Source organism: Drosophila kikkawai, chromosome 3L, assembly GCF_030179895.1.
Source record: "Drosophila kikkawai strain 14028-0561.14 chromosome 3L, DkikHiC1v2, whole genome shotgun sequence".
NCBI lineage: Eukaryota > Metazoa > Arthropoda > Insecta > Diptera > Drosophilidae > Drosophila > Drosophila kikkawai.
The window spans coordinates 28,533,107-28,558,439 of NC_091730.1; the positions used below are offsets into that span (position 1 = coordinate 28,533,107).

The 25,333-nt window shown below is 47.4% G+C and overlaps 1 protein-coding gene across 1 annotated transcript; it reads left to right on the plus strand.

The window, feature by feature from the left end:
• Window positions 1-5,023: 5,023 nt before the first annotated feature.
• LOC138928406 (uncharacterized) lies at window positions 5,024-7,357 on the plus strand. The gene is made up of 2 exons (XM_070285477.1): window positions 5,024-6,429; window positions 7,087-7,357. The coding sequence occupies exons 1-2, from the start codon at window positions 5,024-5,026 to the stop codon at window positions 7,355-7,357; spliced, it is 1,677 nt and encodes a 558-aa protein (XP_070141578.1).
• Window positions 7,358-25,333: the final 17,976 nt, after the last annotated feature.

Below are 25,333 nucleotides of genomic sequence, written 5' to 3' on the forward strand. Positions count from 1 at the left end.
GAGCGGTGCATCGTGAATGATAGTGTCTAAGTATAATTAGTTTTGCATATAGGTGCCTTTTGATTCAAGAATTCGTACTTATAAACCTTTTCGATCTTAATTTAGCCATTTTTTGGGAGATTTGGCAATTATAATATTGATTTTTCCTTAATATAACTTAAGACACATACAGCTACACATCACCAGTCATCAGGCCTGCTGACGTCGATGGAGAAAGCGTAAGTACGGCCTAGCCGCAAAACAACCAAATAAAACTGAACCCATACTTATAATTTCGCCAAGACTTCTAAAATAGTTTGCACATCTTAATTAATTAAATGAATTAAAAGAATATTAATAAGTTAATCATAAATATTTTAATGTAAAGTAAAAAGAAAAAGCGTTCTTTCTTATCTTAAATTTATTTCCTTTCATTTGACATATAAAAACCAACTGACTCAATAAGAGGTCTCGTAACGTAAACTTAGGTTTAAGGATTAGATTTAGGAAAATGTATTTTAATATTATCTCAGCCTGCAAATATATGACTTTGAAAATGAATTAATTTAATATCTTGTTGGGCACCTAAGGGGATGTAGAGCATTGGTTGTAAAAGGGTGGAGTCCGAATGGATTTCACAGGTTGGGAGGGTTTAGATTGAGGCCAATAACATCGGAGCCTTATCTTCAATAGGTACACTTCCTTCGTCTGATTCGTATTATTTACCATATCCACAGCTAGAGTATCTCTGTCTACAATATTAGTTATGTAGCACCCCTGTTCATTTCAACACAAAAGCCGCGCACTGATAAGGTAGTCGCAGCGAGAAGGGTTTGCTGAGGACAACCAAGGGACGCCAAGGGTAGCCGACTGTACGGGTTGTCCCCATACTTCGACGAGGGCGGAGTAATGCGAGCCAGCGGAAGGATCGATTCTGGAAGCGATGGGTGCATGAGTACCTGCCGACGCTTGTGCGCAGGGAGAGATGGTGCCAGCACGTCGAGCCCATTCGTCGAGGAGATCTGGTGCACATATGTGATCCGGCCATACCACGAAGAGAGTGGAAACGAGGCGTCGTGGAAGAGGTGTTCACCGGAAGAGATGGAGTGCCTCGTCGAGCGGCGGTGCGGACTAACGATCGAGCCAAGACGATAATGCGTCCCGCTTCGAAGCTAGCTGTCCTGGACGTGGTGAATGCTTCGCTTCACGGGGGCGGGGATGTCGCGGAACGAATTAGGGCTATCGATTGTTAGCCAGGTTTCAGTAGGGCCGTAAGGGAGTCAGTATTTATTGTGTCAGGATTTCGGAATGAATGTAATCGGGCACACTAATTTAGGCAAATGCAAGCTTCGAATTGGCGGATGAATTTACACCCATTTGCGCCATCACAGAGAGAGGAAAGAGAAACTGCGGTATGTAAGCTAAGGAAAACTGTATTGCAGGTTAAGTTAACTTATGTATTTCAGAATAAAACACATCCACACACGTTCACAACCAACGTTGTCCTTTGTTATCGCTATTTGAGAGGCGGTTCACGGAGTGTTAAGAAGGCATATCCCCGTGATCGGGCAAGCGGCGTCAAGAGTAAACCGTGATTTTCCGAATGACCGTTATGAGATTACAGATATAGACAATTGTCAGTTTACGCAACTCCCATATAAGGGAATCCGCGACGCTGTTCTTTGTGTATTGTTATCCAAAATTTTTCGTGTCGATCGCGAAATACCCTGTTCCGGAGCCAAATTGCTGACATCACCGAGGTATTTTCTGGAAAAGAAAATTTGCTGCTGGAGCAGTATACAAAATAGTAAATATTATTTCTCAACTGTGTATTGCCGGCGGCAAAATAGAGATTCCTCAGACGGTCCCTCGAAGTTGCAGATATAGATCGGGAGCGGGTGATAATATTCGCCGCTCTGTTGCAGGCCGGTTGGCCTAAGACTTCTCGCAGTTGCAGATATAAATCGGGAGCGGGTGATAATATTCGCCGCTCTGTTGTAGGCCGGTTGGCCTAAGGCTACTCCAAGGTAAGTTACGGCAGATGATCCACAGGGCGCAGGGGACGTGTCCGCTGCGGTGGTCACTAGCCGGTTGGCTGATGAATCTCCCAAACAAGTTATGAAGATTACGGTGGAAGGGGGACTACCCTTCTTTAACTACTGGCCTAGAGACTCAGAAAGTTTTCAAATGATAAATCTTTAACGACGCACAGTAGCGTCTTTTCTCATTTAGCGTTGCAAAAATCATATCTTTTGAACCAAAAAAGGTAATCGAATAATTTAAACGGCATTGGACAGGTAATTGTTGTAAAATATACATATATACTGCAATGTACCACGCCCACAAATACGCCTTTTAAAAGGGTATCAAAGTGAAAAAATATTTTTTTTTTTCAATGAAAACAATTTTTAAAAAATATTTTTTATTTAATTTTTTTATGTTTATTTTTATGTATTTGCTCAAATAAAAATAATTTGAAAACTGAAAAAAACATTTTTTTTAATTCAAAGTGTAACCGCCACGCGCTACAGTTAGTATATTTCTTGGAATATATGAAATTGTGTCGGTATTTTGGTATATTTAACCCTGAGTAGTATTGGTTTATGTCGTTGCATTTTCGCAGACGCAGCTCGACGCAGCCGATGAAAGTTAATTCTGGTCCAGGAAAGATCCACGTAACTTGTAGACATAGTGTAGTCGGTGGCTTTCATCGGCTTCAGAAGTTATAGACTACTTTAGGCAGAAAAAGGTGAACAAAATGGACACTTGGCCGGTAGCGATTTACCTGTACAAGCCCAAACCAAAGTGCCGTTTTTTGGGTTATTTAACAGTTTATGAATGTATCTGTTCACGCCAGGAGGTCCTGTTCCCCCTCTGCCCACCGAGCGTCTGAGCGTCCAAAAGCTCAAGCGCTCCCAGCGTAGCAACGCTCGCCCGCTCCCGCCCTCTTGCTCTCCCGCGCTCGCTCTCCCGCAGCGCTAAGCGCTTTCGCACTCTCGAGCGCGGCCTCGGGCTTCGTTGCCGAACACTCGGATCGGCCGCTGCCGCTCTCTCGCTCTCGCTTAGCGAAGTCAGCGGGCGGGAGCGCGGCCGTTTGCTGAAGTTTTTAGTTTTAGTTCCATGTATGCAGCGAAATAAAGCTAATCATTTTGAAATTGCCCACGACGCCCCCGCTATTTTTCATTTCGACTTCGCAATATTTTCGCTTGCGCCGTGGGAGGTTTTTTCTCGTCATCACCCAGCCAATTTTCCCGAAGGAAGGAAGCGCCGCCCCAACATTTTGGTCCTTCGAGCCGGATTTTTTGGATTCCGGATTATTTCCAACTCCGCCCCACCAGCAGTTATCGGCGTTTTTTTCCAAAGATAAGTACGAGCATTCCGTCTCCCCCCCTCTCTGCCGATCTTCAGCAGTGGTCCGAACATTAAATTTTGTTCACTCTGCTGCAAGATTTTTCCGTGTCGACTCAAAGTCCGAGTTTTTTCTGACACACCGGCAGTTGAAAAATTTCCATTCCTCCATTCTCGTCGTTTCGTGAAAATTTTCTATCCGCCTCCGCTTTGTGTGTGTCGCCATATTCCTGGTTTTTTTCGATTCTCCGTTCCTCCGTTGCTCCGGTGTACATACACACACTCGCGCGCCAAATATCGGCAGCTCCGCGAAAATCAAAAGGCAAAGTGAAATTGTGTGGTGAAGAAAGAAAAAGGCATAATTAATATTAGGCAGCCGCAAAGTAATTGTTTCGAGAGTTCCCTGTCCGCCAAACAGTTCGCCGCTGCCGCGATATTTTTTTTGTGTGCAATTTTTTCTCCACATAATTTGTGCTATTCCGCCAATCCAAATACAGTCCACTTCTCGAAGCTCCACTGTGAAACACAAGCCTTACACATACACATATATTTCCATATGCATGCATGCCCATACAATACATATTTTCTGCCTCCTACACAGGAACGACCAATAAATAAACTATAAAAAATTCAAATAAAATAAATTAAAATAAAATTAAAATATATATATATAAACCGCGACAAAACAACAAACGTTTAGGACAAAACGGCAAATCAATTCACGGGTGCGATTGCGACTGTGTTTTTTTCCCTTTCGCCTTTTCCAAATTAACCGCCAGCGCCTGTGTTTTTTATTGGGGTTGTTTTTGCCGGCGGCAGAACCCAGTGCCCGTGTTCTTCCAAACAAAAGCCAAGGTTTTAATTCCACCTTTCCGGCTCCGTAATAATTTTTCGAATTCTTAGTGGATCATTTGCGGCCGAATTATTAACTAATTATTTGCGCCCAATAATTTTTTTTCGAATTATTGGTGGATTAATTCATTTATTGCGGGAAGAAACCAAACATTCGTGGGTCTCTGTTTACGGTCGACGTTCGTTGTTTTATTTATTTTTTGTCCAAGTCGGCGCCCGACGCCCTTACTCGAGTGATTTCCTCCTGCCCGAGGCTCTCAGAACCTGAGCCCGGCATTTAATTCTTGAATTCACCCGCGGCATCCACTAGCAGTGTGACCGTAAGCGAGCACATTGTGTTCTCCGAGTGCGGAATTTTCTAGGATATTTTGTACTGCATAAGTTATACAATTCCGCGGCTTCTGGCAGTTCCTATTGCGCCCCTTTGCCAAAGTGACCCCAAGTCCCATTCTAAAACTTATTTTCCCTCACGTTTTCGAACCATTGAGTTCGGGATTTGTCCGTTTCCTGCGGCGATCAACTGATTCGCGACCCATTCGACTTCAGGGATGCCCACGGGAGACGAGGAACAGACTCCTCTGATTCCGGCAATTACTCTGGAGGGGTCCTAGTCCGTATCTCCTCGGCCTGATCAATTAAAGCCAAAGGCGGTCACTGCCACTCCAAGGGCAAAGGGTCAAGAGGCACTCGACACTGCCCCCAGTACCTCAACCAGATCTACTCGGTCGGTAGCCAAGATGGCTCAATCCGCACTCGATATCGCTCCGTTTATTCGAGGTGTGTGGTCCTGTTACAAGAAATAATCGACAAGGCCGCCGCCCAGTCCACTCAGGCTTCCGCCCCTATGCCCACACCCCCGTCCATGGGTTGTCGATTGCCACCAGTGGACACAGAAGTTTTCGCTGGCGATTATCTTCGGTGGCCCACCTTCAGAGACCTTTTCACCGCGATATATATTCACAACTCGCGCCTCACACCGGTGGAAAAGTTGTTCCACTTGTTGTCCAGAACAAGTGGCGATGCGCACGCCATCGTATCCAAGGCCCCTCTGACAAATGATGGCTTCATCTCCGCGTGGCAAAGCCTCACCGACCGCATCGAGAATCGGCGGTTACTCGTCAACAGCCAGTTGAAAATCCTCTTCAACATTCAGGCTGTCCCCCAAGAGTCCGGAGCCGCTCTAATAGAGCTGCAAGGCAACGTCCAAAGTTGCCTGACAGCCTTAGAGATGTCCTTTATTCAAACCGAGGCGTGGGATTGTCTACCAGTGTATATGGTTTCCCTAAAGCTTCCCAAGATCACAATTTCTATGTGGGGGCAATCCATACACAATAAGGCAGAAATCCCTACATGGAGTGAGTTCGACGCGTTTCTGACAGAGCGTCATCGCACTCTAGAAGCTATTGACGACATCAGGCCTAGCAGTTCAGGGCAGTTTCCGTCAAGACCGACAGCTGCGAGCGCCCCAGTGCGCAGGCTGAATTCCTACGAGGCCAGAGTGGCTCCGGCCCCAAGAGGGTGCGATCTCTGTTCGAGAGAGAACCATCCTATTCGCCTATGTCCGCGTTTCCTTGAAATGGATGTAGATGGTCGCTCCGACTACATTAGGAGAAAGCAGTTTTGCCTGAACTGCTTTGCAAGAGGGCACCAGCAGCGGGATTGCACTAGTGCCCATAGCTGCTTGATGTGCCGCAGCCGTCATCACACCCTTCTGCACCGCGATAATCCCTCCGCGACCGCACCAAGTCCGACGGCGCCACCCAGGCCTCGACCGGCGCCTACTCCACAAGGCACGAGCGCCGCTCAAGATCACACTGATGTGCAAGTGTGCTTCGCTTCCGGCTCAAGAGCCGTTCTACTGGGCACAGCCCTCATTAACATTTGCCATTTAGGCCGCGATTTCCAAGCGCGAGCCTTAATCGACTCTGGTTCCGAGGCAACCTTCATCACGGAGAGGTTGTTCCGTCAAATTAGCCCACCATTTACGCCAGTTCAGACCAGAGTGTCTGGGCTCAACGAGACAGTTGCCGCCCAAGCCACCAAGCTCTGCACTCTCGCCATCCGAGCGCCTTCCAGACCCGGGCTGCTGCTGGAAACTGCAGCTTATGTTCTTCCGCAGTTAGCCGGGAAGCTCCCCTCGTATCCGATTCCACGAGACCTACTGAAGGAACTTCCTGACGTCCCGCTTGCTGATCCAACGTTCTTCGAGAGCTCCGAAATCGATGTCCTGATTGGAGCTGACATTCTTCCGTCCGTGAGAATAACATTTTCGGCTCTCTCCTGGCGCAAGAGACGATTTTCGGATGGGTGCTCTCAGGCCCAGTGTCTTCAGAGGCCACGAGCGGCGTGTCTGTGTTCTCGACACGAATTTCCGTCCAGTCAAACCGCTCGGTGGACAAATTCCGTCCCATTCGCAGTGCCGCTGTCTTGGAAAGCAGGCGTACCCAAAGCGGGCAGTCCTACCGTTGCCGAATCAGCAACGGGTTCCACCCGCTCAGGAAATGCCAACAGTTCCTGAAGCTCAGCGCTCATAAGAGGCTCCGTGCGGTTCTCGACAACCGCTATTGTTCAAACTGCTTGGCCCACGAACATTCTGAGGGAACCTGCCGCAGTGGTGACCAATGCAAGACGTGCAGTCAGCACCACCACACACTCCTGCATAAGCATGACCATTCAGGGCATGCACCCCGTTCGCAGCAGCGGGCACCTTCATATTTCAAATTGGCACAACATCGACTATAGCGAAGGTCGTCCCTTTCCCGATGGAAGCGCCCGTCTGCCCGCAATAACCAGTCGCCTGTCACTCCGATGTTATATGTAACTGTGGTGTCGTAGCTCTATTCCGTGTTCCAAATCGCAAGGTTTCTATTACTAATTCCGATTTTTATCTCCGTCCTATTCCGCCAGTAATAGTCAACCGCATGTCTCCACATACACGCAGCGCCATAGCGCTGGAGCGCAGATGTACTCGAGGTTCCAGTTCCTACCGATGCCAAGTCTGCAACAAGATCCATCCGCTCAAGATCCGACGCCGATTTCTCCGATCAGCGAGGTGATTGCTGCACCTATCCGAACAGCCAATGGATCCGCGCCAGTCAAGTTAGGAGGCGCGACGGTCCCTGAGCGCCGGTGCCCGGCCTCGGAAGTCTACTGCTGCTCCTCGGACCTTGTGAAATAAGATTATTCTGCCATACACAATTCCTCCCAAGGATAAGACTTGGATTTTAGTTTGATATTTTGTTATTGGTTTTTATTTGGTTTTTATATTGGTGCGGCAATGGTGCCGCTCCAGGGCTCAATCAGTTAGATGATAGGCGCAGCTATGATGCCGCTCCAAGGGTCAATCAGTTAGTGATCTTACAGTATTCCTTAAGTTATAATATAAGCTAGGTCTCGTAGCTGCGCTGCTCGCAGGCGGCGGCAGAGAGACGCCTATGGATATATATTCTTATGTATAAGGAAATGTACTTATGTACATTGGCTATGCGCTCACAAGTGGAGGCGCGAGGGGGTATGCGCGTGTAGTCCATTCGATGCAAATATGCCGACACTAGCACTTTCTGAGTGCAGGCTAAGCCTTAGCGATCGGTTCATATTTCGGCCACTCATGGTTTATGACCGGGACTTTGAATTGTGTAAACACTGCAACATTGTATTACAGTGCGCACTCTTTAAGTACTCTGGGTACAGTGCGTATTCGATATGTGCGCATACTACATCTCCCTCCTTTTGAAAAATAACGTAATGTAATGAAGTTATTTTATACTAATGTTTATGATTAATACACTTTTAATTGGTTTTTGCTATTTTTTTTTTGTTTTGGTTTTGTTTTGTTTTTGTTTTTTTTTTTTTGTGTATTGTGTAAGTGTATTAATGTGTAGATATGAGTGTGTATTTATGAGTGTGTATGGCTATACTAAATGCAAATTATGAAATAAAGATTTTTAACCTATCCTTATGAACTGTTTGTGTCTTACGTTTATCATTGGCTATTACTATATTATCCCTATCACCTATTTCCGTTACTACGTACGGACCGGTGTATTTAACATTTAACATTTAACTTATGACCTGTTTCGTTTTTTAACAAAACCTGGTCGCCTACTGATATATCTATATCATTTACCCTATGGTCGTACAATAATTTATTCCTATTCTTATTCGATTCTAACATAACCCTAGCTCTTTTATAAGCTAGTTCTAATCTATACTTAGATTCCTTAGCATAGTCGTCTATATTATAAAGAGGTCCTATGCTATCTATGCTATTGAAGTGTTTCGGTAAATTACTCGTTTTACCGAACACTAACTCATATGGACAGTAAGTATGTGCCATAGAGGGGGTCGTGTTGAAACAAAAGACGAAGTATTGAAGCCATACGTCCCAATCAGTTTTGTCAACCGATATATAGGATCGTATATACTCATTAAATGTTCTGTGGCTTCTTTCTACTGTTCCAACTGTCTGGTGATGATGTGCTGTTGATGTAATGTTCTTGATATTCATATATTTGCACAGATCATCTATAATTGAGTTCTTATACTCTGTTCCCATGTCCGTAATGAACGTCTTCATTGGACCGTACTTCAGAATAAAAGATTCAAATATTGCTTTGGCTACAGTATTAGCATTTTTATTTGGAATCGGTATTGCAACTAAATATTTCGTTAGATCACATATTAATGTGACTGCATACTCGTTACCATTTTCAGATTTTGGTAGTGGTCCGATGGTATCCACTATCACTCTGTCAAATGCGTGTGTTGGTGTTTCTGTTATTGTAAAAGGGGTCTTAGTGTGCTTTGTTATTTTTGATTTCTGGCATTTCGGACATTTCCTTATGTACTCTTTTATGTCTTTGGACATATTTTTCCAGTAGTAGTGTCTCTGGACCTTGGCCAAGGTTTTTGTGATGCCAGTGTGACCTCCTTGTATTGGATCATCATGTAGCGTAGACAAAATAGCTTCTTTCTCTGTATCTTTTGATACTAGGGTCACCGGGTTGAGTAGCGCTACTCTTAATGTTTTCAGTATCTTATTGCCCATTAATTTGAAATTATCTGTTGATATTTTATCAAAGATATTTTCCCACGGTGCCACTTTGAGTTGGCTGATTCTATGTATACCGGCTTGCATTTCAAGCCTTTGGAAAAATTGACCTAAGTCTATAACTCCATTAGTATATAGATCGCTAACTTCATATGTTGCAATAATTTTCTTGCCATGTTTAAATAAACACAACATATCTTTTATATGCAAGGTCACTACTTTACGTACTTCGTCATTGCTTATGACGTCGTAAACGTTGGGCTTAGAAGCTTTATTCAGAGATTGCAAAGGCAATTCTTTTTCTTGTTTTTCCGCGCGGAATTTTTGTCTACTTTGAAATCTTGTAGTGACTTTATTTATTGATCCGGTTATGTTTTGTAATTCTTTGATGGTTATTCTTGATAACGCATCAGCTACATAGTTGTCTTTGCCCTTCAGGTATTCTACCGTAAAATCGAATTCCTCTAATTCAAGCAGCTAATTCCTGCTCAGTAGTACTATTGTTACTTTCTCCTTTAGTAAAGGATCTCGATGCGTATGCAATTGGAAGTTGGAGTCCGTTATGGTTTTGAGTTAAAACCGCTCCACACGCTTGTTTACTTGCATCAGTTATTATGCAGAATTATTTAGAAAAATCTGGATATTGTAACAAGGTTGGATTTATGAGTGCCGTTTTAAGATGATCGAAGGCATTCTGGCATTCCGATGTCCATTCGAATTTTACATCTTTTTTGCATAACCTAGTTATGTGACGAGAATAATCGGCAAAATTTTTTATAAAGCGCCTATAGTAATTGCAAAATGCAACGAATCGTCTAGCGCTGTCCGCGTCATGCGGGACTGGATAGTTTTTTATTACGTCATATTTTTTGTCATCAGGCAAGATTCCTTTATCAGTGCATTTATGTCCCAAAAATGTGACTTCATGCAGGAAAAATGAACATTTTTCAGGATGTAACTTTAGGTTGTGTTTCCTACATGTCTCAAAAACATCAGTTAGGTTCTTAAGCATGTGTTTTTCGGAACATCCTATGACCATTAAGTCATCCATATAAAGAAATGCTTGTGACGGTTCTAATCCTGAGAAAGCAATAATCATCATTCTCTGGAATGAATTTGGAGCTATTTTTAAGCCAAATGGTAATCGCGTGAAGCGATACGAGCCATTGCTCGTTGAAAATGACCGTATATCCCTGGAACTTTTTTCAAGTTCAATTTGGTGAAAACCAGACATTAAGTCTAGGCATGAAAAATATTTAGCTCTACCTAGCTGATCTAGAATGTCATCAATTCTAGGTAAAGGGAATTTATCTGACAATAGTTTTTTATTGATTTGACGATAGTCAATTACTAATCGCCATTTCTTCTTGTCAGAGTCCGGGAGGGACTTCTTCGGAACTAATAAGAGTGGGCTATTGTAAGGTGAGACTGATGGTTCGACTATCTTGTCGTCTATCAGCTTTTGTACTTGGGCTTGAATTTCTTGCACTTGGCTGTGCGGACTTCTGTAATTTTTGATATATACGGGCTCGACATCCTTTAATCTAAGCTTTTGTTTATAGAAGTTATTTGTAGTTATAGATTCGGTTTCGAGTCCGAATATGTCTGTGTATCTGGTGCATAGATCTTTTAATTGAGATTTGAATAAAGGCGGGAAGTTTTTGGTTAATTTACTCATAACGAATTCATCTCTTCCTTCGTTATTTTCTTTTATTATATCATAATTATTCAAAGTTTCATATTTGATATTAGTTAGGTTAACAATCTTAGTGGCATTTGTTGTATTTATAATTCGGACAAAAGTATTTTTGTGATCGGATATCGTGTTTGCGATATAAATTCCATCCTCAATTTCTTGATTTAATATCAGAATTTGATTTTTTGCTGAGGGAATTTGTATTTCTCGGAAAACTTCGGAACGTGCGGGGAGCACTGTGGCATTACTTTCACAAGAGTGAAGTATTTGCAATTTAATTGGACAATTTAAGTTATCTGGACGAATAATTAGTGAGTCGCCTCTTTGGGTGAAATCTAGTTGGCAATTGTATTGTTTTATGAAATCAATACCTAGTATGCCATCACTAGGTATTGGGAAACTTTGATCGACTAAATAGAAGTCGTGTGGAATGATATATTTGCCATTAGTGAGTTCTACACTGGCTAAGCCTGTTGAAGATATTGTTCCTTCGCCTATTCCCAAAATTTCGGTGTGTACTTTATCATTTATTATCTCAAATTTATCTATATTATCTTTCAATATAGATATAACTGCACCAGTATCAAGTAACAGTGTATAACATTTACGTGTACTTTCGTTTTTGATTTTTATAAAGATGCTTAGATTCAGGTTGACTGTTTTTATTGAGCTAGTTGTTTGCTCTAGATATCTGAAGGGTTTGGCTGGTTTTCCGAGTTGGTCTGGGCCAATCGGACATTGTTCTGATTATTACGGTTTGATCCGTTGTTGTTTCCACCGCGGTTGTTTCCGCTACGGTTATTTCCTCTATAATAATTATTGTTATTATTATAATAATTATTTCGGTTGTAACCGTTATTCTGGTAATTCTGGTTATAGCCATTGTTTCGGTAGTTACCTCGGCTATTACCTCTACCGCGATAATTATTTCTGTAATTATTACCGCGATAGTTGTTACCTCTTTGCGCGTACAATATGGTATTGGCATTACCCGTCATTTCAGTACTACATTGTAGGTACTTAGTGACGGCTTCATTCATTGTCGTGAAGTTGCCAGCTTCCAGTATTGTCTTGAGTCGGCCATGCTCACAATTTTTGACCATTGTGGTGATGGCTTCCTTTGTGCTGAATTTATCAGCGTGTTCGGCTGAGAGGCCTTCATCAATATACGAGGCTTCTAAGAGCTTTCGTAGGTTGTCTATGTCAGTAGTAAATTTTTCGGCAGTTTTGCCTTTCTGTATTGTTTTGGCCATTTTAGCCTTTATTACGTCGGATGTTTCACCGACTACTGTGTCCTGCAATTTCTTTATTGTTGCATTTATTGTGGTCTCGTCTTGAACTTTATATAGAGTGGATCCTACAATTTTGGACTTAATAACTTCTACGGCTATATCTTCGAACGATCCTTTTGTTAAATTGACCAATTTTAGGGCCGTTACAAATCTTTGCAAGTGTAGTTTTTGGCCGTTAAATTCTGGGATGGCACTAGAAATTTCTCTGATATATGCCCTCTGGGCAATCGTTTCGTCGGCCATGGTTATTGTACTGTTTAGTTGATCTTCCTCTGAGTTGCCTGAAGTGTCTGAATCTTCTGATTCAAGATCAGTGTAGGTTGCCGGAATAGTAAGATTATTTAAATCTTCTTCCTCTATTTTCGGGCTTGCTTCAGGTGGTTCCTCAGGATCTTCTTCGTCTAGCTCTGACGATTCAGTATCAGCTACAGCGGGAGCTGCTATTGGTATGGTTAATATTGTTGGTATCAATATCTCCAAACCGAATTTCCGTTTAACAGTTAATAAACGAGATCGGAGGCGTATCAGAAGTTTAGATACTTGGGTCCAATGATCCTGAGTTAACCTATCTCTATGCTCATATATCAGTAATCGTGCTGCGTTAAAGCACTCTACCAATATCCAGACATGTTTCCTAAGTGTATTACTCTGGATTGGTCTATTCTGGGCTAAAGATTTATAGGATTTGTCAAAATTCGTTTTTATGTCTGCTTAGTCTTTGTAGATTGTGTTCCAGTCCATTTAGCCATTGAAAAGAATTGAAGTGTTTGTGTATTTGTGTTGTTTGTGAGGTTTGATCATTGCTCTTATATATGTTTTCTAATTATATTTTATCGAGGTAATTTCCTCGGCTCATATACTTCTTTTTTAGGCATTTATTATGCAACTTGTATACTTGGTAAAAGAAACTAGCGCACATAATAACAACAATGATTATCAGGAGTATATGTACCCAGTATAAATCGATGTTACTTGATTCTACATTATTAATGACATTGGCAGTGGAATCCACTGTTTTTATGTCCAAAGTCATCTTTGCTGTTTTTTCGTATACTTTGGGTTCATATACTTTATTATTTTGAAGTTCTATGAAAACTCTACTGATTCTATTGGTTTCGTTAAAACAAGTTTTTGGATTTATTTTGAATTTGCAATTTTTATTTGGTTCGCTTCCATTTTCTATAAAATGGTTGCTGATCGCGTTGTCGCGCATATGGTTTTACAATTTCTACCTAATTGTTCGCATAGCTTTACAGGCTACGCTTCTAATCGGGCAGAAAAGGTTCCGCTCAATTTTACAAAGTGGGGATAAAAAAAAAGGTGCATCGCAGTGTACTCGCAAAAAAATATGCAACGCAGTGCAAGGGTGTTAAAAATATTAGGCTGCTGCTACCGGCTTCAATGTCCTCTGCGTCAGCTGGTCGTCGCCGGCCTGGCTTTGCTGACGCTCCCTCGTAGGTGTAAGGGGCGGCCTGCCACTCACACGTGTGTTATCGGCTGCTGATGTCCTGGGCCTATGGGCTCAGGCGGCACCGGTGCTGGTCTTCGCACAGGTTGGTATTTCAGCTGCTGATGTCCTGGGCCTATGGGCTCAGGCGGTACCGGTGCTGGTCTTCGCACAGGTTAATTATTCAGCTTCGTGCATGTTGTGACGGTTAGGTCATTCCTCGGGGCTCAAGGATGGCCAGGGTTCGTCTCAGATATTTATTTATTGTCTGAGGTGGTTGCTGCAAGGAAGTTCTCGATTCGGGTTGCAGAGGAGAAGGCCGTAGTTAGGTTATACTGGGACAAAACAATTTATTGTATATATGGGTACAGAGAGGAAAGCGGGATTTTGGTGTTGGCAATCGAGAGTATCTGCTCCAGTTCGCCGTACGCCGGCTCGGGTCGTCCTTCTTCGGCTGCGTTTCGGCACCCGGTGGTCCGCCGTCCGCTCGTCCTTTTCGAGATGCGTTCCGTCGCCCTGGGGTCCGTGGCCCGTTCCCGTGCTGGGGTTTCGAGTCGTCTAGCTTCCTAGATGAGCGAGAGTAATCGGTGAAGGCCCTAAGGTCTTTCAAGTTAGTGAAATATGCGGAGGCCCTGAGGTCTTCCACCAAGAGATCAGTGGGTGGAGGCCCTAAGGTCTTCTAAGATGGGCAGTTAGTTAGAGGCCCTAAGGTCTTCTAAGATGAGAAGTTTGTAGAGGCCCTTAGGCCTTCTAAGATTGAGAAGTTGTTAGAGGCCCTTAGGTCTTCTAAGATTGAGACGTACAGAGAGGCCCTAAGGTCTTCCACAAGTTATATACGTAAGGTATGGTCGGGGTCCGACTATTAGTTACCACTTTACCAATATACCTTACTCGTCTTTGCTCCTTAGGCGGCTCCTTCCTGTTGGCTTACCCTTGCTCCTGTAGAGGACTTGGGCGATCGCTGGCCGAAAACTGAATGCCTCCCAAGGGCTGAAGCTCGCCTTATATAGCACTCTGGAGCGATCGAGTGTGGCTGTCGCACCCGAAGAAATTTGCCATAATAGTGTGGCCAGACCCTTAGCGGGCCAGTGTGACCCTTTGTCTCTGCTCATGGCGCGCGCGCGCATTTAAATTAAACTGGCGCTCGTTTGACTTCATTTTATTTTGGTTTGTTTGTTCTTTGTTTTTATTGACTTCAGGTGTTGTCTCTTATTCCTATGTCTTAATATGTATATTTTGTGTCTTCATGTGTTGTCTCTTCTTCTTATTTCTTAATATTTATTTATTTACTTGTGCGTTACACGTCACACTCCCCCCTCCTTTTGTTGGCACTGTGTTCCACCAGCGTTACCCTGTTGGTCCTCGTCACCACGACGCGCCAGCTTGTCGCTCCATCATGCGTGATCCACGCCTGCTGTCGGCCGTACTGCTTCCGCGCCAGTCTTTCCTTGATGTCCTTCACGGCCTCCTTTGATAGCAGCGCTCCCGCAGGGATCCTCCAGCCATGCGTGGTTTCCTCTATAATAATTATTGTTATTATTATAATAATTATTTCGGTTGTAACCGTTATTCTGGTAATTCTGGTTATAGCCATTGTTTCGGTAGTTACCTCGGCTATTACCTCTACCGCGATAATTATTTCTGTAATTATTACCGCGATAGTTGTTACCTCTTTGCGCGTAGAGGCCCTAAGGTCTTCTAAGATGAGAAGTTTGTAGAGGCCCTAAGGTCTTCTAAGATGAGAAGTTTGTAGAGGCCCTAAGGTCTTCTAAGATGAGAAGTTTGTAGAGGCCCTAAGGTCTTCTAAGGTGAGAAGTTTGTAGAGGCCCTAAGGTCTTCTAAGATGAGAAGTTTGTAGAGGCACTAAGGTCTTCTAAGATGAGAAGTTTGTAGAGGCCCTTAGGTCTTCTAAGATTGAGAAGTTGTTAGAGGCCCTTAGGTCTTCTAAGATTGAGAAGTTGTTAGAGGCCCTTAGGTCTTCTAAGATTGAGAAGTTGGTAGAGGCCCTCAGGTCTTCTAACCTTGAGAAGTTGTTAGAGGCCCTTAGGTCTTCTAAGATTGAGACGTGCACGAAGGCCCTAAGGTCTACCGAGATATATAGAGACTTATAGGGAGGCCCTTAGGTCTTCCAATATCGAGACGTACAGAGAGGCCCTATGGTCTTCCACAAGTTATAGACGTAAGATATGGTCGGGGTCCGACTATTAGTTACCACTTTACCAATATACCTTACTCGTCCTTGCTCCTTGGGCGGCTCCTTCCTGTTGGCTTACCCTTGCTCCTGTTAGAGGACTTGGCCGATCGCTGGCCGAAAACTGAATGCCATTCCACGGCTGGAGCTCGCCTTATATAGCGCTCGGGAGCGATCGAGTGTGGCTGTCGCTCCCGAAGAAATTTGCCATAATAGTGTGGCCAGACCTTTAGCGGGCCAGTGTGACCTCTCTCTGCTCGTGGCGCGCGCGCGCATTTAAATTAAACTGGCGCTCGTTGACTTTATTTTGGTTTGCTTGTTCTTTGTTTTTATTGACTTCAAGTATTGTCTCTTATTTACTATGTATATTTTGTGTCTTCAGTTGTTGTCGCTTATTCCTATGTCTTAATATGTATATTTGTGTCTTCAGGTTTTGTCTCTTATTGCTATGTATTAATATGTATATTTTGTGTCTTCATGTTTTGACTCTTCTTCTTATTCTTTAATATTTATTTATTTACTTGTGCGTTATTCGTCACACTCCCCCCTCCTTTTGTTGGCGCTGTGTTCCACCAGCGTTACTTTATTGTTCCTCGTCACTACTACGCGCCAGGTCATCGATCCGTCCTGCGTGATCCACGCCTGCTGTCGGCCGTACTGCTTCCGCGCCAGTCTTTCCTTGATGTCCTTCACGGCCTCCTTTGATAGCAGCGCTCCCGCAGGGATCCTCCAGCCATGCGTGGTCTCCTCGTCCGAGTGGATTTCTATAATATCCCGGTCGGGTAAGGTGGCTGCTGGCCCTGGCGGATGTGGGCGTGCATGCTCCTTCATCCGGCTCCTATACTCTCCAGCCTGTCCCGGCGGGGCCTGGTCTTGAGCCCGTGCCGGCGGCTGCTGCTGAACTGCTGGGCGCGGTTGGCGGCTGATGCGAGGTTGCGATCGTTGGCTGGCCGGTGTTGTCGGGCGGCTTGAGTGGCTGCCCTGCGGTGGCGACAGTTGGCGTACCGGCATTCGTGCTTGCCGTTGACGACTGCTGCGCGATGGTGATCGTTTCCGCTGCTCGGCTGGCGCTATTGGTTGGTTTGGGTGGCTGCCATGTGGTTGACTTGGGTGGCTGCCCCGCGGTGGCGACAGCTGGCGTCCCGGCATCCTTGTTTGCTGTTGACGGCTGCTGTGCGATGGTGATCGCGATCGTTGGCTGGTCGGCGACGTTGGTTGGCTTGGATGGTTTCCACGCGATGGCGAGCGTTCGTGAGCGTTGGAGACTGCACACGAGGGTTGCGTCACCCGTATCGGCGCCTGGTGGCGTGATGATGGTGCTGCTGCTTCGCCTGTGTTCCCTGGCTCTGGTTGCAGTGCCTCTGCTGTTGTATGCGGTCCGTGCGCGATACGCCTCCTTCCTGCTGGGATCGCTGATTCCTCGCTTGCCGATGCCGCCGTACCCATCCTTGCTGGTGCCGTCCTCTTTCGAGTGCCCCCTGCCATGGCCGTTGCCTCGATCGCCACTGCCGTCCTGGTCGCCGCTGCAATGCTCGCGTGGCGCCGCCGGAATCTCCTCATACTTTCCTGGAGCCGCTGCATCTTCCCTGTAATAGAATTTTGAAGCGTCTTGTTACTATTAGGGATTTTGCCGCTGTTTAGTGTTGTGAAATGTTTGCATCTTAGTGTTGTCATATGCGTTTTGGTTAGTGTTTTTTTTTTTTTTTTTTTTTTTGTATTCATTTATTACACAACAATTACAATTCGCTCACGAGTAACAAAAAACAAAAAATGAGTGTGCGGTACGGCCGCAAAGCAATGCTTCGCACATCGGTAGCCGCTCAGCCAGTCTGCTCCTTCCTCGATCTCTCCAGGGCCCTGAGAGATCTCATCAGCTTGGCAGCGAACTCTGCCGCCGCCTCCCATGTCCTCGGGTCCGCCAGCATCAGCGGCACCAGCGTATCCGCACTGATGGCTGCACCTGCTATCGCCTCCAGCTCGTCCCTTTCCTCGTCGAACCGACGGCAGTCGAAGATGACGTGGGCTGCATCCTCTGTTATCCCGGATCCACATTCCGGGCAGCTTTCCTCCGCGTCGTGGCCAAACCTCTTGAGGTAGCTACGGAAGCATCCATGCCCGCTCAGCACCTGGGCCAGGTAAAAGTCTACCTGTCCGTGCTTCCGCTCCATCCAGGCCTCGATGTTGGGGATCATCCTGTGGGTCCAGCGACCTTTAGACGAGGCATCCCACCGGGCCTGCCAGCTTCCGTAGCTCCTTTTTCTGGCCGAGCTGAAAAGCGCGAATACTTCGAGACCGTATCGGCTCCCTGCTGGCCGCGTATCACGGCACGAATGTCCGCCTTCTCACGGATCAGCTCCTTCAGAGGGACCAGTCCTGCTAGTACCAGCACCGCGTCGTCCGAGATGGTTCGGAAGGCGCTCGCCACTCGGATGGCACAGAGTCTATATGTTGACTCGATACCCCTCATATAAGACTTTTTTTCAGCCGCCTCCGCCCACACTGGTGCCGCATACAGCAATTGGGAGGTGATGACGCTGGTCAGCAGCCTCCTTGTGCTCTGCTTAGGTCCCCTGGTGTTCAGCAGCATCCGAGACAGTGCTCCAACCGTCCCACTGGCCTTCTTTTGGGCGTACTGGAGGTGTTCTTTGAAGGACAGCTTTGTATCGAGGAGGACACCCAGGTATTTGATGGTCCTCTGGGATTTTATGGCCGTTCCTCCGACCAGGACCTCCGCCGTTTCGATTTTTTTCCTGCTCGAAATCAGGACTGCCTCCGTCTTGTGCGCAGCTAACTCCAGGCCAGCGTTCGAGAGCCACGCCTCGATTGCTCTGATCGCACCACACGCTTTTTCCTCTGCAGCCGCCCGCTCCTTCGCGACTACAACCACGGCTATGTCGTCCGCGAAGCCAACTATCTTGGTGTCGCTGGGCATCGGGAGTCGCAGGACCCGGTCGTACATGGTGTTCCAGAGCAGGGGTCCCAGTACGGAGCCCTGCGGGACTCCGGCTGAGACTTCGTATGCTCTGGACCCCGTGCTCGTGTCCACGACGAGAGTCCTCTCACTGAAGAAACTTCTCACCATCTCCAGCAGATATCCTGGAATGTTGAGGGCTGCAAGAGACTCCAGCGTCCGATTCCAGTCCGCTGTGTTGAAGGCGTTCCTAATGTCCAGCGTGACCACCAGACAGTATTTCTTGGAACCGCCTTCCCACCTCTTTCCCGCGATCGCAGATCCCGCCGTCTCCTTCACCGCCTCGATTGCGTCCAGCGTTGACTTCCCTTTTCTGAAGCCGAACTGGCTCGGCGAGAGGCCTCCGGCCCACTCGATGGCGGCATGTAGCCTTGTGGCTATTATCTTCTCGAGCACCTTGCCCGTGGTGTCGGTGAGACAGATTGGCCTATACGATGATGGCTCTCCAGGCGGTTGCCCGGTTTGGCCAACAGCAGAAGCCTTTGCCTCTTCCACCTCTCTGGAAAGGTACCCTCCTCAAGGCACCTTGAGTATAGGCCGGCGAACTCCGTTGGGTGCAACGCGATGGCCAGCTTCAGCGCACGGTTAGGCACTGCATCCGGCCCCGGCGCCTTTTTGGGGCGTACGCTCCGTCCCATCCTGGTCACCTCCTCGTATAGGCCGGCGAACTCCGTTGGGTGCAACGCGATGGCCAGCTTCAGCGCACGGTTAGGCACTGCATCCGGCCCCGGCGCCTTTTTGGGGCGTACGCTCCGTCCCATCCTGGTCACCTCCTCGTCCGAAACCGCCCAGGCGTCGCTGGAATGACTCACAGCGCTGCTCTGCCAGGTCACCGGTGCTCCCCTCGGGAATAGGGCTTGCACAATGCCGTCCAGTGTATCCGGATCAGAAGGGGCCGTGCTACCCGCTTTCAGCCCTTTGACCACCAGTCTATAGGCTCCGCCCCAGGGGTCGTTTTCCGCTTCGTCGCAGAGCCGCAGGAAGCTGTCCCTCTTCGCGTCCCTTATGACGATTTTTAGAGACTTCCGTGCCGTTTTATATGCCTCGCTGCACTCGGCGACTCTGGACGAGCCTCGAGCCCGCGTCATACGTCTCCGCGCGCGGAGGCAGGTGGACCGGAGGTCGGCTATCGTGTCGCCCCTCTCAGCCGCATGCTCCTGTCGCAGGCACATTCCATAAGTGCAGCGGTCTGGTTCGCCAACTCGTTCGCTCCAACTGATTCATCGGCTGACATGCCCTCCAGTGCGTCCGTGAATTTCTGTGTGCAGAGCGTGTCCGGTCGGTATGCCTTGTTGGGTCTCAACACCGCGAGGACTCTCGGACTCCCCTACCGAACAGAGGATAGCCTCGTGATCGCTCCCCGTATATGGGTCGCTGATCTCCCATTTGGCATTATGGGAGATTGCACTGCTCGCAAACGTGAGGTCGATGATCGAGGCAGCTCCCGCTCTGACAAACGTGTGCCGCTCTCCGTGGTTCAGGAGGACAACGTCCGTCGAGGCGAACGCCTCTAGCACCACCCGTCCTCTGGCGTTGGTCGCTTTGGATCCCCACTCCTGGGCCCAGGCATTGAAGTCGCCTCCAACTATCACGTTCGCCCTACCGCGCAAGTCGTAGCAAAGTTCGTCGAGAATCCTGCTGAACGCCTCCAACGGCAGGCTAGGCGCAAGGTAGCAACTGTACATCCAAAAGCCACCGACTTCTGCACGCACGAAGCCATCGGCTTCCCGGATGCAGGACATCCGAAGTCGCCTGTCGCCGCATAGCCAAAGGGCCGCCTTGCCAGTGCGGTCGCTGGCCCACTCCGCTCCTTCCCTCTCCCTGTAGGGTTCGCTCAAAAAAGCAACATCAGCTGATACTTCGCGGACCGTCTGCTGCAGCAAATCCTGCGCCGCCCTGCAATGATTCAGGTTGAGCTGAATCAATTGCATGACATCCTTGGGGGGCCCTCACCGCCAGTTCCGACCGTACTGCTTCTGCTGCCGGATCGACCGTTGGTCTCGCTGCCGCCAGCACTCTTACCGAGGGGGAGCACCGGCTTCTTCTTGCACGTGGCTGCCAAGTGTCCTGCTTCGCCGCACCTGATGCAGCAGCCGCTCCTATCTACGAGGCTCTTACATCTGCTGGCGATATGCCCCAGTTCCAGGCATCTAAAGCATCGAGGAGGGCCCTCGCGCTCACGCACTCTGCACTGCGTCCATCCTATTCGAATCTCGCCTCTTTTCCTTACCTCTCTGGCCATAGAGCAAGGCAGGCTGATCACCGCTGTTTTGGAGTCTCCGTATCCGGGGCGGAGGCTTCGGACCTTGACTGCCCCTTCACTAAGCTGGTACTGCTTTGTGAAGGCGTTTCGGATCTCACTTTCCGACGTAATCGCGTCGAGGTCCCTTAATACGAAGACACAGACCTTCGAATCCTCGGTCAGCGCCCGAACTTCCGCCGCGTCCCCAAGGACTCGGGAGATGCTGTCTCTCATGGACTCGGCGCTTCCCTTGCTGCCTTTTGCCACCTCCAGGAGTAGGTTTCCTTTTGCCGTACGGCGAACCCTGTTTACGGCGCTTCCCAGGTCAGACAGTTGGTTGTCGCCTCTTCTCGTGACCATTGCCAAGACCTCATTGTAGGTCTTCCCTGCTGCCTCCACTACCACTGCGTCGGGTCGTGTTCTGCGAGACGGCTTCTTCTTCTTTACTACCGTGGTCCACGAGGTCACAGTGGAAACCGGCCCTGCGGTCTTCGCCGTGCCTTCTTGCCGATGTTCCGGCTCCATGCGCGCCGCTGCACGGGCGGTGGTCCGGGCTGGCGGTTTGCGAGCTGGTTGCTGGGCCTGCCCGGGGCGATCCAGGGTTTCGACCGCACCCTCGGGTTGGCTTTGTCCCCGCCGTGGGTCCGTCTGGACAGCCTGGTTCTTCGTCCTCAATGCAGTCGTCTGCTGTCCCTTGTTCACGCTACACTTCCCATCCGGTGAGACCTGGGCGCATTTACTGCAAACGCTCTCCGAGACCACAGCCTTCTCGACCGACTGCTCGATGCAGGATTTGAGTCTCCTCATCTCGGTGACCATTTCCCGCATGCGGTTGTTGATATGGCGGACCTGCTTATCCTGCATCTGCTTGTGCAGTTTCTCCAGCAGAATGCCAAGCTTCTCGTCGCACTCAGCCCGCGTGAGCTTCAGCTCCTCCTCTTCCTCATCCTCGGCGTCGGATTTGGGCTCCTCCTGGGCAGCTTTGCTCCTTTTCGGAAGCGTACCCCTGGGACCGCTTGCCGGGCTGGCCGGGTCTCTTCCCCTTTTTGCCGAATCGGCTGGATCAGGGGGATCGCCGCTTCCACTCCTCTCTGCTGCCTGTGATGGCGCGGGGGGCGGGGTTCGGACCATCCGGCTGCTTTTCCCAAAAGCAGCTGCGCATCCCATGTCCGGGATCTTCTCCTGGCTTGATGCAGTACCTACCGTGGCGGCCAAGTCGGCCACCGCCACGTTAGGGGGTGTTGGAAGGTTAGTTAGGGCCTCCAGAATCCTTGCCCTGGCCGCGGGATTTCCCGCGGGTGGATTTCCACTTTTGTGGCTGCCACCTGGAGTAGTGTCGTTATATACTGACATTCCAAATTTGTTGCATTGTTGCCCATGCTCGGCTGCATTTTATACCTTCTGCCAGGTGCTGTCACTGCCGGCCACTATGGCTCAGACGCAGACCGGGTAGCCGCCCATTATGGGACAGACGCTACCTGGATTTAGTGTCGGTTTTTTCGGTCTTCTGCCGGCCACTATGGCTCAGCCGCAGATCACGTAGCCGCCCAATTTGGAACAGACGCTACGTGGAGGGGTAGGGAGATACGGCACATGCGCGTGCGGGGTCCCTCGTTGGCCAGGAGTTTCCCCGTGGCTAACCAGGTGGGAGTTATACCGCTCCTGCTCGGTCGCCAGAGCCCCGTTTAAGGGTGTACCGCAGAGCAGCGGGGTTGGCTGTTGGTCCGCTCCTTGACCTTTACCACCTATTTTTATCCCCGTGCGGTCCGTATTTTGGGGTTTTTTCCCGAATCCGTTGCCTCCTGCCAAGGCACTATGGTCCAGTCGACCACTTTATTTGGCCAAAACCCATTTTTTGAAAGTTTACCAAATAAAGTTATTTTGGTCTCTATTAATTAGAAATAGAGTGACCATCAACGTGCCATTCTCGAAATCTTCCCAGGTGGCGCCACTCTCGCACAAGAGTCTTCCAAAGACAGCTGATTGCACACGAGCGAACGGCAAGACTTAAAGTGCGAAAATTAATACAATTCTTAAATTAGGAAAACTCATGGAAAAAACAAGAATTGTTAAATTTTTTAACTTGAATTTGAATCAGTGGAATATGAACTACATGTTTTATATAGTAAAATGTTTTAAGTCGTTGTGATGTCTTTTTAATTTGGTGTTAAAGTCTATCGTCTAAAATATTAAAATTTTATTTTAAATGTAATTTTCAAAAAGGTATATAAAAGTGAGTCCAGCCTAGTCCAACCTTGAAACCAATGGTGTGTTGTAGAGTAATTAATTCTTGTTTAATTGCATATAGTGAGAAATGCCACATTTGACCACATTTCTTTAAATTTGCAATAAAAGATACCTATATTTTGTATGAAAATGCCAATTAAAACGCTGAAGTAACGTCTTTATACTCATGCAAACTAATTAATATCCAACAAAATGTATCAAATATAGTTATTCTAATAAAATACAATGTAAAAAAAAAATATAGAATCGTAGAAAGTCTTTATAACCCACTTTTCATGCAATTATAAGGAAAAACAGGACTATTTTCCGATTCTTTCTATGTAAAATATAGGAATTCGTCATCCGATTCCTATAAAATTTTTTAAATGTAGTTAAAATGACTTAATCTTGAAGTAAACGAAGTTTTATGAATTTATCTTAAAAATTTCTTCGTCGTTCCTATGAAAGCTATAGGATATAGTTTCCTGATCCGGATAATTTTGATCCAGTATCATCCTATAAGTATAATTTTACGATTGGTAAAGTTTCAAGTTGATATCTCTTAAATTGACGAAGTTATTAATTTTGGCCAAAAAAAGTGGTCGGCTGGACCATAGTGCAAGGATTTGGGGCAGCAGCCCAAAAAAGTATGCTATCTCCTGCATATGGAGATCGCATATGCGTGTCGTACCCGTCAGCTTTCGTCACGGCAAACGGCAGCGCCACCTGTCGGTCACATGATGCTGCGTCATACGGTAAGGGCTGGGAGCTGCCATATCAGTGGACTCCCAGACATTTCCAGCACTGCGTCACAGCTGATCGTACGAACAGCTGATGTGACTGGCATTTATGCTGCGAGGGCAGCCACATTTTCGCGAGAGGAAACTTTTACAAAGGAGGCAACAACAACCTACCGCTTTGCAGAGAAATCGCTCTCACCGCTCTCTCCGCCGACCAGATGCTCCGGATTAGAAGACTGGACTACCCGGGTCCTCCAGGGACACCCGCGTCCTGTCACTGCCAGTGAGTACTCTCGACCGCCTCGCGCGGCCGATCCGCACCTGCTCGCTCAGAGGGCCTTGCCACAACCCACACACAGCGCGTTACTCGCGGGAGCACCCCGCGGTGCGACCTTTCACTTTCCCGTTTTGGTTAGTGTTGTGTTGTGTGTGTGTTCTAGTGTTGTGTTATGTGTGTTTAGTGTTGTGTTCTGGGTTTTTTGTGTTATGTTGTTCGGTTCTGATCCGCCCCCCAGATGTGGTTTTGTGTCCCCAATGTATACGCGTTTTGTTTTCTGTGTTTCTGTATTTTTTACGTGTATTATTACCGGGGATATGAATTTCCCTACCTTCCATGGACCATCATATTTTGGCGCTAGTTTAGCGTTGAATTTATCTGCCGCGTTGGAGAGTAGGTGTGTGTTTGCACCATACCAAGTCCCCTATTGCCGGTTTCCACTCCCGTTTACGCAGATCGTAGTGCTGTTTCTGTCTTCCAGCGGCTTCTTGCATGTTTGCCGTGGCTTCTTCCCGTAGATTGTTCAGCCTTTTCCATCTGTTATCTATGCTTTCCGCCGTCAGTCCTGACCCGGAGGTTATGGCGTCGAAAACTGTGTTGGGTAGTCTCAGCTCCTTCCCAAATATTAGCTGTGCCGGGCTAAATTTGGTTGACTCGGATGTGCTGCTATTGTATGCCAGCATTAGTTCCGGTAGATGCTCGTCCCACTTATTATGCTTCTCCTCTGCCAATTGTGCTATCATGGTCTTTACGGTGCGGTTTGTGCGCTCTGTTGGGTTTTCCTGAGGCGCCGTATGTGCTGTAAACTGTTGCCGCACGCCCCATTTCTCCATAGCGGTTTTCGTTTTCCGCCCCGTGAACTGAACCCCATTGTCCGAGATCAGTATTTTCGGTGCCCCAACTTTCGCTATCACCCTTTCTCTGAAGACGGTCAACGTGGTATTCCCGTGCTTAGTGCGTGGGAGAGGTCCGACAAAATCGACACACATCGTCTCCCAGGGTGCCTCCGCGATCCTCGTCAA